Below are 13788 nucleotides of genomic sequence, written 5' to 3' on the forward strand. Positions count from 1 at the left end.
GGATACATGCACCCTGATAATTATAGAAGCATTATCTACAATAGCCAAATTATGGAGCCCAACTGCCCAGTGATAAATGAAAGGATGAAAAAAAATTGTGTGTGTGTGTGTGTGTGTGTGTGTGTGTGTATGTGTGTGTGTGTGTGAGAGAGAGAGAGAGAGATGGAATATTACTCGGCCATAAAAAGAATAAAATTTTGCCATTTGCAACAACATTGATGGAGCTAGAGAGTATTATGCTAAGCAAAATAAGTAAGTCAGAGAAATACAAATACCATATGATTTCACTCGTGTGGAATTTAAGAAACAAAACAAATGAGCAAAGGGAAAAAAAGAGAGAGAGAGGGAGGAAAACTAAGAAAGAGACCCGTAACTATAGATAACAAACTGATGGTTACCACAGGGGAAGTGGGTGGGAGGTTGGGTTAAATAGGTGTGTACCTGTGATGACCACCACGTGTATGTAAGTGTTAAATCACTATATGGTACACCTGAAACTAAGCTTACACTGTATGCTAACTAACTAGAATTTAAATAAAAACTTTTAAAGAAAGAAGAAAGCAAAACATTGTTACATCTCTATCTCTTGTAAGATATATTCTTAAAATGGAAACTATTGGATCAGAAGCATAAACTTTTAAAGGTTCTGGATACACATAAGCCATTTTTCCAGAAAGTTTGTACACATTTCACATTTGCTTCTATATTAAATTCCTGAAGTCTATGCTTATCACTGGTTATTTTAAAAGTTCATCTTCAGGTAGAAAGAAGATTTACAAATATTTTCTTCTGTCAGTTTAAAGAAGAGTGACTAATGTGCATAGATGGCAGAAGTAATATTAATGCCTTACAGCCATGTAGCAACATAGTCAACCTACCTAGTCTTATTTGGTTCTCACAATAACTTATGAAGTAGGTCCTGTTATCTCTATTAGAGCTGGGAAAACGACTTTGTCAGTTAACACTGAAATAGTCATTTTTAAAAGCACTTCTCAGGAATTCCCATTCAAACTCTCAAGAGTTTAGTTGAGAGAAAGTAGCAGGCAAAAGGGTAGCTATTTCATGGTTTGTTCTTTTTTCCTAGCTATTGTGCAATTTGCCAGATAACCTTTAATAAAAGGAGCTACCCTTAGGTGTTTCTGCTGTATCAATATAATACTGCCTCATCCAGAAACCAATTTAAATGGACTAACAACCCATAGAGTAGTAAGGAGCCAATAAACTTCATAGGCCAACCCGATTTGGTAGCTGAGCCACTCTTCTTTTTCAGAAGAGTATAAGTATTATTGTATGACATGTGGTCATTCATATACAACAGTTTTTCTTTCAACATAGTGTTGGGGGTATGGTGAGTGGAAGCAGTAGTAGTCTTTGAGATGGGCATCCAGAATGGCACCTTAATTTTTATTCAGTTAAAATTGGCAAACTCTGGGACACCTGGGTGGCTCAGCGGTTAAGCGTCTGCCTTTGGCTCAGGGTGTGATCCCAGGGTCCAGGATCGAGTCCCACATTGGGCTCCTGCAGAGAGCCTGCTTCTCCCTTTACGTATATCTCTGCCTCTCTCTCTGTCTCTCATGAATAAATAAATAAAGTCTTTAAAAAAAAAATTCTTACCTTGACTATTAATCCTTTTGAGTCAACCAACCATATGTTTTTCATGGCCTTCTCTTTTGGTAAACCTTCTTTTTCCATGGCCATAACAATTAGGTGTGCGATCCCTAAGGCAGCCTGAGAAGACATTATAAAAACAAAACTTTAAAAAGTTGTTCCGCATAATAACTTATCAAGAGTTACGTTTCACTCCATTTTATCTTTGTTAATAAGAAAGAACAAAATGGCTCTACTGACCTAAACAGTTATATTCATTCATTTATACTGGGAGCAAAGTATTTTTATCACATTTGGGGTAAGCTAAAGGACAATTATTTACTCTTCTTATCACAACAGAACCACTATTATGTGGCCTGCTCTTTAGCCACAGATAAATCAGTGATATCCTTGATTGTCATCATCTTTAATCCTGTTAATGCAATTAAGATTTGCTCCAACGAGAAAATATTGAACTTAAAAGAATGACCTGGTCAGCCTTGCTTATTGGACTGTATTGTTTATTGTTGGGCTCCAGCTCCTCTATTGAATTTGAAGAATGAAGCCTGGTCATTTGGATGGGAACTTGACCAATTAGGCAATAGAATAAAACACATAAAATCTCTGTCCCTAAGCATTTATTTACTCTATTAATTTGGACAAAGAAAGTACTGTGAAATCTCTTTCAAGATTAAAAGCAATCAACTTCTTTGGTATTTGATAAATTTTGTGATAATCTGTGAATGTCCAAAACCTTTTCAGGGACAAACAAATGCCAGTTTTGAATCATCCAACCATGAATACATCTGCCCTGCTGAGTATCAAGAACTGACCTGTACCATTCATCAAAATCCTTTGGAAATTCAGAGAATTTGAAATAGAAGAAGCTGACTAAAATTAAATACAGCATGTAACCTTCATCCAAATAAAAAACTCAAATTTTAATAAGATGTAATTTAGCCTTGATTTTTATTTTGATGTGAAAATGAACTTGTGATTTATATTCTGAATACTTTGACATGTTTACATCTTGGCATTTAAATTCTAGCTTTGTGAATTTCATTTTAAGAACAAGTAAAATCAAAACCAACATAATATATACAGTTTCTACTAGTGTAATACATTTGTTTATAATCATATTCAATTTGAAAATTTAAAGGTTCTTTATATATAGCCACGAAGTATTTCTTCTTTCACTCCATCCTACAATTCTAAACAGATTTGGGCAGTTTTTTCACAAGAAGCTCAAACTCAATTGACATTTGAAGTCCTATTTTGGGGGCATGAATTATCAGTGGAGTCTAGTTTTCTTCTTCCAAATGATTAACTCACAGCAGAAGAGAACAAAAACAGCCTACTTTTACTTTTGTCTCCGTGCCTTCTCCTTCCAGCAACTGTGAATGTTTTGGTTCTTTTGCATGTGAACAGTTATAATGCACAAGTCTCCAATTCAAATATGTTTTTCTTAAAAACTTGAATATAGTTATATATGTGTACACTGATTTGTGAATCAAATTAAGAGAACTTTCATATGGGACACTGGAGGGCACTAAAAGCATCAAATATAATAGCTTAAAAACTTAAAAGCTTTTATACATAATCATACCTTGGAAACTTTTTTGTTCCCACAAAACACACAAAACAAAAACCCATGCCACCATTCGATAATCTCAGAAATTTAAGACGTGAAAAGTATCACTATATCTCTATGCTAAAGAGTCCTATGATAAATGAATATACCTCAATACTTAACTGGGGAATCTTTCAATAAACAGCTGCAATATATTGAAAATCTGAAAAAATACCTTAAATTTCAAATTAGTGAATAATTAAGATAAATTCTGTTCATCACTTTAAGATAATGTAAGTATTGTATAAGGCAAGTACCTCTCCAGCTCCTTGGAAGAGTATTTTTTGATCAGACAGTTTGTTTTTGGTTATTCGAAGAGCCGCAAGAATGCCTGCCACTGCAACAGACGCTGTTCCTGTAACAAGAAATAGCCTTACATGATCCTCAAACAGATCCTGCCAAATTCAAAGCCTTGAATCTTTATTTGCCTCTTGAATTCATTGTACAACAAGGTAACTGGTACAGAAAGGGAACTTATGGTTGTCTGACCTCATGCTCACATATGAGGTGAAATTCTCAGGCTATGGACATCAATATTTTAACACAGCAACTCTCCACTATTCTTGATGACTTTCCAAAAAGATTCTATGACTTAATGTGATATAATGAATAAAAGCATGGGGTTTGAATTCTTATGTGGATTCCAGGTCAACCTGTTTACTAGCTAGATGAATTTAGAGAAATTATTTTTTTTTTTCATTTTGGGTTTTTTAAAAAAGATTTTATTTATTTATTCATGATAGACACAGGGGAAGAGAGAGAGAGAGAGAGAGAGAGAGAGAGAGAGAGAGAGAGAGAGAGAGGCAGAGACACAGGCAGAGGGAGAAGCAGGATCCATGCCGGTAGCCTGATGCAGGACTCGATCCAGGATCACACCCTGGGCCAAAGGCAGGTGCTGAGCCGGTGAGCCACCCAGGGATCCCCTCATTTTGTTTTTTTAAAGATTGTATTCATTTACTTGAGAGTGACTGAGAGAGAGAGAGAGAGAGAGCATACAAGCGGGGAGAAGAGTAGCAGGAGAGGGAGAAGCAGACTCCCCACTGAGTAGGCAGCACGATGTGGGACTCGATCTCAGGACCGCAGGATTGCAGGATCATGACCTGAACCCAAAGGCAGGTGCTTAACTGAATGAGTCACCCAGGTGCTCCTAGAAAAATTATTTTATCAGTTTCCTCATATGTAAAATAGTTGTATTGTGTGAGACAAAAGAGTACTAAGTGCTATTAGATTCTTCCACCTAATTACTCTAGGGACCCTGAAACCTACTACTAATCCCCTCTATACAAAATAGGTGTGCAGTAAATTCTTGCTGATAATGGTTGTGGTAGTAATGACGTTTCCAATACATTTGGAATTTGATCCTTAAATCTTTAATTTTAAAAACTGACAAACAATAGCAATTAAAATCTGATGTTATTGTGTCCTTTAATCGGCTATTACAATTAAACCTATAACAATCATTGGTGGATCCCAAAGGTGCTGGACAATATTAATGTAAAATTTATTTAGGATAATAGACTGAGTTTTCCTCATCATGCCCCACAGGCATAGAAACTTCACCAGTACTACTTTTACTACTTTGGCATATAAGCTTTCACAGATCACAGAACAGTTGTCTTGCTTTTAAACATAATTTCATAGCTCAAATTCTTTATTGGCTCAGGTCTGAAGTAAAACTTTGCACCCTCTTGCAGTATTTTCCAGCTCTGTCATCTACTTTCACTCCTCTACATAACACTTTACCTATAATGGTTCCTAGATCACTCACCTAGGTAGCAAAGCTTAATTAAACTTTAAACATCCATATTTGGTGTAAAAAAATAGATTTAGACTAGGTCTGATGAATGACACAATGATGAAGTGTCATATATGCCAAGTACCAAGGATGAATGAAGCATTTCACCATTAGTATGTTTGTTCTTTTCAATCTTTTGGTTGTTTCTTTCTTGTAGAATCTGGTAGTCATAAATAAGATCACGATAAACAATAATTATTGAAGACCTGTGTCACTTGCATGTTTTTTTATTTAGAAACACAACATAAATCACGAAAATAAAATGCTTGAATTTTGAGGCATCATTATAATAAACTGGTAAGTGATACATTATGTAGAGACAACTCTCCTATATAACATTTAAAATGAAAGCCTGTTTTCTTTGGGGAAATACTTAGTAGTGGAATTATTGAATTATAGGGTATTTATGGTTTTAGTTTTTTGGAGACTCTCCATACCGTTTTCCACAATGGGTGCACCAATTTGCATTCCCAGCAACAGTGCACAAGGGTTCCTCCTTCTTCACATACTTGCCATTCACATACTTGTTATTTCCTGTCATTTTGATTTTGGCCATTCTGACAGGTATAAGCTTATATCTCATTGTGTCTTTGATTTGCATTTCCCTGATAATGAGTGATGGTGAACATCTTTTCACTGTTGACCATCTGTATGTCTTCTTTGCAAAAATGTCTATTCAGATCCTCTACCTATTTTTAACCAGATTATTTAGTTTTTATATAAGTTATTACACAAATAAGTATAAGTTATGCAAAATAAGTATTATTTGTAGAAGTTCTTTACATATTTTGGATATTAACCTCTTATCAGATATATTTGCAAATAAATGAAAACACCAATTCCAAAGGATATATGCATCCCTATGTTTATTGCAGCATTATTCATAACAGCCAAGATATGGAAGCAACCCAAGAATCCACTGATAAATGAACGGATAAAGAAGATGTCTATGTACACACACACACAAACACACACAATGGTATCACACAGGTATATAATGAGACCTTGACATTTGTGACAACCTATATGGACCTAGAGGATATTAAGCTGAGTGAAGAAAGACAAACAGAAAAAGACAAATACTTATGTGTGGAATTTAAAAAAATAAATGAGGGATCTCTGGGTGGCGCAGCAGTTTGGCACCTGCCTTTGGCCCAGGGCGTGATCCTGGAGACCCAGGATCAAATCCCATGTCGGGCTCCCGGTGCATGGAGCCTGCTTCTCCCTCTGCCTGTGTCTCTGCCTCAATCTCTCTCACTCTCTCTCTGTGACTATCATAAATAAATAAAAATTTAAAAAAAATAAAAAAATAAAAAATAAATGAATAAACAAAAAGCAGAATCAGATCTATAAATACAGAGAATGAACAGACTGATGATTGCCAGAGAGGGAAGATGGGCAAAATGGGGGAAGGAGAGTAGGAGATACAGGCTTCCAGTTATAGAATGAATAAGTCACAGGGATAAAAGGCATAGTAGAGGAAATATAGTCAATGGTATTGTAATAGTGTTGTATGGTGAGAGACAATAGCTACACTTATAGTGAACACAGCATAACAAATATAGTTGCTGAATCACCACATTGTACACCTAACACATAACACTGTATGTTAACTATATTCAAATAAAAAATAACAATAAGTAAAATAAAATAAAAGCCTAGGTAAAAATATGGCTGATCTATGTAGAAAAGACATTACAATAGGATCAGAATGGTTTGTCTCTTACATCCATGGTACTTACAGGACCTATTAAATAGAAGAAAATAATTTTAGAGAGGTATAAGTATCCAGTCACTACACAAGTAGCTATTCACTAATACTAGCTCAAGTTATCTCATTCTCAGGCTTTTTGAAGTAAACTCACCAGAAGCTTGGATTTGAGGGACTCTAAGCTCCCTTCCAACTCTGAGACTTCCATCATTTTAGGGTCTCTATAGCCTCTATCAGAACCACAAGATTTAACCAGCTGAAGAATCAAAGTTTGAAGCAATCACTGTATTTGTATTATTGTTTTGACTTTAAATAGAACTGGGCATTTAAGAATAGTAGAATAAAATCTTTCAAAAGATCCAAACTATAATGTGGTGACATTTTTATATGGTTATGCTGGATCACTCTGTATTAAAAGCCAAGATGTTTTAAGTTTGTACATATTATCTCAAGTAAGGTAAAAGACATCTCTGTTTACATTAGATGTTAGTGCCTTCTATTTAAATATATATTCCACAACATCTCATGAGGCAATAATGAAACATCTAAATTTCTCTTCATAGAATAAAAATAAAAAAGATATTTTTAGCACTGTCAAAAAGCTAATTTGAGCATGATTCCTTTTTTTTGACATGTTAGCTGAAATTTATTTTTTGTAATAATTACATGTATGGGTTTTTTATTTATTTATTTTTTTAATTGAGCATGACTCTTGCATATGTCCTAGTCCTACTTCCTGGTACGACTTTGATTTAAATCAAAGTCAAGGGAGTAAATGTGGCAGGATGATATCTCATAAAAATGCCGAGTTTTTGTAACAAATTATTCCAAAATAATTTTTGAGATTGAAAACTAAATTTTTAGTAAAGCAGACAAAGACAGGCTGAAGTTTATCTTTGTACTAGGACTTTTAGAGTACTTAATATTTAACACTGATGAAAGAATGACCTCTACTAATACAGTAATTTGTTAAATCTGATTAGAATTACTATATATAACTAGCAAAGGAGACTGATAAGTAATCAAGTTAAACTCCTCATGTGCTACTAAGTAAGTAGTTCAGACAGCACCAGAAGCAAGGGGAGCAGGAGTAACTTTTTTGAGCAGGGCTACAGCATTAGGAGTACGTGCTACTCAAGCATAGTATTAAAGAAATAATGTGAGAGGTCCAGGATTTCTGACAGGGCAAGCATGACACGGAAGCAGGGAGGACTGGTCAAAATGGGGGATTGAACACATAATTTAGTTTTCCCTCTCCCCAGTAAACTCTACTAAAACAACAGAAAGGAGATTAAAAAAAAAAAAAAAAAGATCAAGGAACCACAAGAGGATAGCAACAAAATTGCTAGAAGCTAGAAGGCAGATGGGCAGATAGCAACAGACAGTGGATGCGAAAAGGCTGAGTTTTTGGCCAGCCATGGAAATGCTAAGAAACAATCGGAGTGAGAAAGCAGAATTATCAAAAGGCCTGGCTACAGGAGGCACCAAATACCTCTGAAAGTGGGGATTTAAGAAGAGATGTAAAACATGAGGCTACTCAAAAATCTGTGAAGAAGTAGTTATAACCTAGATCCATTTTCCTGACCTTCTAGCAGACAGCTGACCCTCCACACTCTGGAGGTTTACTTAAAAAACCAGAGGTTTATTTTCTAGAGACCATATCTGGATTGTAAGACATGAGGCACAACCGTAAGGCATCAGGGATAATTGGTTGCAAGGGTGCTATACCTTGAATCAAGGTTAAATGCCAGTTAACATACTCAATATAGAGACTTCCAATCTTCCCCTACTTGGCTCCAAGAATACTGGCAAAAAGCTCATCCTAGCAGAAAGCTAACATCAAGAGAGAGACTGAAAAAATCTTTTCTGTGGAATCTGAGCAGTGTAAGAGAAAAAACAAAACCAGACTGCTAAGGAGGATTTCCTTAAGAAAATGGCTCAATCAAGTATCTTACAGTAAAGACCTAGAATACAAGCTCCATTTGTTTACCAAGCCTTCCAAAATGTAAGAGAGAGGACACAGAACACATGTGAAACTGTAGGTAGTATAGTACTGCTGAAACAAACACAACTTACTAGAATGCTGCATGATATGATGCTTTAGTGTTGGATAAGATCATGCAGGCTCTTCCACTACATACTAATAATAACTGTATATATTGTTTTATATACATATAAATATATAATGTATACATATATCATATACATAAATAAAACTAAAATTATAAACTATATAATTATAAAATTATACAATTATAATTATAGGTAACATGGCTAAAAAATTCTAAATTCAGAGAGCAGTGGGGGAATAATTTGAGAGTTGGAGGCTGATGGCCACTGCAATTATTGAGGAGAGAGGATATTGCAACAATCCAAGAAAGAAGCAAGTTGAAAGGGAGGAAATAATTAAGAGATAAAAATCAACAGGTCTTAATGATTAAATGCATAGAATGGGTGAGTAAAAGTCCAGAATAATCATACATTTTCTTGTTTGGGTGACTAGGAATAAGTTTGCAAGGAAAATATGAGTTCAATTTTGAACTTGTGAGCTTGTGCTTCCTGTCCATGCGCTGCTTAGGGGGAAATGTCAAGAAGGTAGTTAGATATACAGGTCTGGAACTCAGCATAGAAATCTAGGTCAGAGATAAAAATCTGGAATTTGAAAACATGTAGTTGTATTTAGGTCATGTGGATTGACAACACTATTCAGTGAGTGGCTAAAGGAGAGAACCCAAAATAAATATAAACATTTAAGGAATAAGGGCAGAAGAATGTGATATAGGGGAAGATGGCCAAGTAAGAAAATGGTCAAAGAGGTAGAAGAAGCAAGAAAGCATATGGTACCATGGAACCAAAAGGAAGAAGTAGTGATAAACAGCAGAAAGGTTAATCAAGAAAGGCAATGATAATAACTACTGGATCTGACGATTATTACATCATGGTGACCTTTCAGAGAGCTATTTTGGTTATATATATGTTAGAGCCAAAGCTGAAGGGCAGCATGCTGAGGAATAAATAAAAGATGAAGAATAGAGACAGCAGATGTGGAGTATTCCTTGGAAAAGTTTAAATAAGAAAATAATGAGATGAAGATGGAGATGGGGGCAGGAGGGAAACAGGGCCAAGAAAAATATTTTATTTTTATAGGAAGAATGACAAGGACTGTTGGAGGAAAGAATGTTGGGTCAAGGTAATTATTTTAAAGAATTAAAGAAATTCTTAAATAAACCTAAATTTTCTTAAATTTTGGGTGTCTGGGTGGCTCAGTCGGTTAAGCATCTGCCTTCAGCTCAGGTCATGATCCCAGGGTCCTGGGATCCAGCCCCACATCAGGCTCCCTGCTCAGTGGGGAGTCTGCTTCTCCCTCTACCCCTCACTCTGCTCATGCTCTCTCTCTCTCTCTCTCTCTCAAATTAATAAATAAAATCTTAAAAAAAAAGAAAGCGATTTAAACATGATATAGCCTAATGGCAATAGAGACAAAGAAGCTGAAGTCACAGGAAAAGAAGCTACCCACTAATTCTAATGAGCTTTTTCAAACTGGTCTGGTTTCACCATTAGGAAAGCCAAGTATGTTTAAAAAATTCTTTTCTATTAAATCCTTTTGTAAAAATAAATAGATAGATAGATAAATAGATAGATAAATAAATAAATCCTTTTGTAGTAAGAATATCTGACAAAATATTCCTGCATTCTAGTTCATGTATTGATTTTTAAAAGAAATATTTGATAAAATAAATTCTAATATAACAAAATAGTCTGAATAGTTTTTGTCTCCTAGTATAAAGACATCTTAGCAGAAATGCAGGGGAGATCTGGGGGAGCCTGGATGGCTCAGTTGGTTAAGCATCTGTTTTCAGCTCTGGTCATGATTAGAGGCCCTGGGATCAATCTGTGTGTCAAGCTCCCCAATTAATGTGGAGTCTGTTTCTCCCTCATCCCTCTGCCCCTCCCCTTCCACTTGTGTCTCTCTTTCTCTCTCAAATAAATAAATCTTAAAAACAAAAAACAAAACCAAAAAAAAAAAAAAAAAAGAGAGAGAGAGAGAGAGAGAGAGAAATACATGGGAATGTAATTATGGTATCTAGATATAAAATAAAGTACTTCGGATTAATGTTAAATCAATTGAGAATTAACTTAGAATCTACAAATAAGAGGAGTGTCATCCGAATACTATTTTCCTTTTTTTTCCATTTAATTTATCTTATATGATACAGTTATATCTAATATTCCTTCATATAACTGGTATTAAGGGTAACATGAAAAATGACTCTTCTAAGAGATGACAGCAAATGCCAAATTACAATATAAAGTAATGACAATACCACTTTGAAAAGAACACTAATAGAAGCATTGGGTTTTTGGTATTATAACTAAAGACTATACTTTAGGTAATTTTGTGTTATGGCTCAACAACTCAGTAAAAAGTGCTATCTTTCTACACTTGAAAAAATGTATTCATAAATACATGCCCATTGTAACAAATGCATTAAACAGTTAAAATCCAGATTGACAAAGACTAAAAAAAATCACTTCTAATCTTACTGCCTCGGTAGGATCATTTTCAACATTCTGATGAATACTCGTACAACTGTTTTCTAGATCTGATATATGCAAATTAAAGAAAATTTTAATTTGCAAAAAATATTTCACGCCATGCCTACTATTTTAACATACTTTCTGACACTTAAAAATATCTTGTGACTACCATACAATGTTAATAACATTTTAGAGGGCTTCTCATTTTTTGCTATTAAAAACAACATTGCAATAGAGATTGCATTCCAGAGATAGCAATGGGTGGCCAGGACCCTCCTTGAGCCCAATCCCTTCCCCATCCCTTGCCTTGGGGGGGCAGCTGCGCCACCTGCCACCTGGAAAGGGATATAGGATCCTATATCCTAGGATATATCCTAGGATATATATCCTATAGGATATAGGTTTGTTCCTGTCTGGCTCTCAGTGCCAAAGAGCCAGACCCAAAATGTGGTGCGGATAGGCCAGGTTCCAAAGAAGTTAAATAACTGATGCTGGACTCACTGGCCCTGTTCCTGCCCTGCTCATGCTGCTTGCTCCTTGCTCCAGAATTTCCTGGGTATGGCACCAGGTATGCATTTGGTACCAGCTGAAAATATGTTTCTAAAATGCAAGCTCAGTTTAGCAGAACTCTTGGGACAGCCTTGCCCTGTCCTCGAAAATTGGATCATGAAGGTATTAGAAAAAACTGTTTCTGGATGTTGCTTCTAACACTTCGTTTACTAGTGGGTGCCGTGGAACACAAAGAAATATCAGAACATGCCATCAAGTTGCAGCTTAATGAGGCAGAGGGGCAGCTAGAACTCAGAGGAAGCAGTGGGTCCTCCATAGTTGCAGAAAGCTGCCTGGGCTTCTTCACTAAAAAACTGTGGTTCTTTACTAACTGAAAAGGGCCATAGAGAAGTGGGAAAAGACGCTGGCCTATGGAATGAAGAAACAATGTTCTAGGGGTACACAGTTGTAATTTTCCAAAAAGAGCTGAATGAAGTGAAAAATCATGGTCTCCTAGGCTACATATGGCCCTAGAGAGCCCTTGAGAAGAAAGAATATGTGAAAATTCCAGCAGCAGGAAAACATCAGGGTGACACCTTCAAAACTACACACCATCAAAACAGAAGTTTATCCATGTTGATGATATTCTCGAAGATGGGAGAAAGGCAGCATATTGCTCTGAGGAAGGCATGGAAGTACACACTTTTAATGACAATAAATGAGGCAAAAAAAAAGGGTCAATTTGAGGTAGTTCTGAAGGTGGGAAGAAGAGGTCAACTCTAAACAAAATCTCACAAAATGAGAAACGGAGTAGGATGTAGGTCTTAGCGTGGTGACTCTGAAAACAATGAATATATTTTGACCAAGAGATACAACAATCCCATATGCATTTCACCACTTTCTTTTTTTTTTAAGATTTTATTTATTTATTCATGAGAGACACACAGCGAGAGGCAGAGACACAGGCAGAGGGAGAAGCAGGCTCCATGCAGGGATCCCAATGTGGGACTCGATCCTGGGTCTCCAGGATCATGCCCTGGGCTGAAGGCGGGCGCTAAACCACTAAGCCACCCAGGGATTCCCCCATTTCACCACTTTCTAAAGAATACTGTGACGATAGGAATGTTGTCTTTACTGAGAGCTGGCTGTGCACAAGAGGACTGCCTACAACGTTGCGTTACACTAATTGTGGTATATTTGGGAACTCCAGGACTAAATAGGATTAAGTTAATAAACTTACAATCAACTTACTACGAGGGAAGACATTAGGAGAATCTTTTTCTTATTGGCTTAGAAGTTTTCCCAGCAAAGCTAATCCAGGTAGTGAAGACTGCCCTACCAGGACTGTGATATGTGACTCTATGAGTGATTATATTGGGCTTCTGGGGATACCTTTTACAGATCAGATCCACTAAGAGCATCTTTATTTCTACCTGCCTGTCCTTACCGAGCATACCCTTAGTGTCCAGATTCCTCATGGGTAGCACACAGGGTGAAAAAGAAGCACTGACCATAGCATGGTGCTGCTTGGAATAATGCTCATGGTGCCGGATGCACAGCTGGCATGCTGACCCTCATCCAAGCAGGAGCCAATACTTAGTTCAATATTCTCATGCTGTACTGTGAATACCGGCTTGTTGGTCAGATTCTTTTCTCCAGGCCTGCTGCTTTTATTCCATGTCTTATTATAAAGATTTACCTCATAGGGCCATATTATCTAAAGCTGTGTATGGAAAGCAATGGGAGTAAAAAAGCTCTTATCTTAGGAATCTCTGCTTTCATCTTTTTAATGTTAACAGTCATGGAGCTGTTGGATTTCTCCATGGAGCTAGACTGCATCCCGGCCAGAGAGCTCCTTCTTTTGTGAAAAATGTCTTCTATCAAATTTGATTTTGATCTTTTCAATTATCAAAGCATTTAGTATAAGATCAAGCTATATTTACCTAATTTTTAAAAAATCCTAACAACCAGACTAGTTCATTATGGCTAAACCTCCTATGTAAATAATTACAATGTCATGTTAGAGAGCAGCCATTC

At 36.2% G+C, this 13788-nt stretch overlaps 1 protein-coding gene across 3 annotated transcripts in view; it reads right to left on the reverse strand.

Moving 5' to 3' along the window:
• Window positions 1–13788, reverse strand: part of ME1 (malic enzyme 1) — a 196137-nt gene that overhangs the window by 30476 nt on the left and 151873 nt on the right. For all 3 annotated transcript variants that reach the window (XM_025444662.3, XM_049092303.1, XM_049092302.1), the window contains exons 8-9: window positions 3475–3572; window positions 1615–1728 (exon numbers count right to left, since the gene is read on the reverse strand). In XM_025444662.3, the coding sequence (XP_025300447.3) occupies window positions 1615–1728; window positions 3475–3572 (212 nt within the window). The remainder of the gene's footprint in view (window positions 1–1614; window positions 1729–3474; window positions 3573–13788) is intronic.

This window comes from Canis lupus, chromosome 12 (genome assembly GCF_003254725.2).
Source record: "Canis lupus dingo isolate Sandy chromosome 12, ASM325472v2, whole genome shotgun sequence".
NCBI classification, from domain to species: Eukaryota; Metazoa; Chordata; class Mammalia; order Carnivora; family Canidae; genus Canis; species Canis lupus.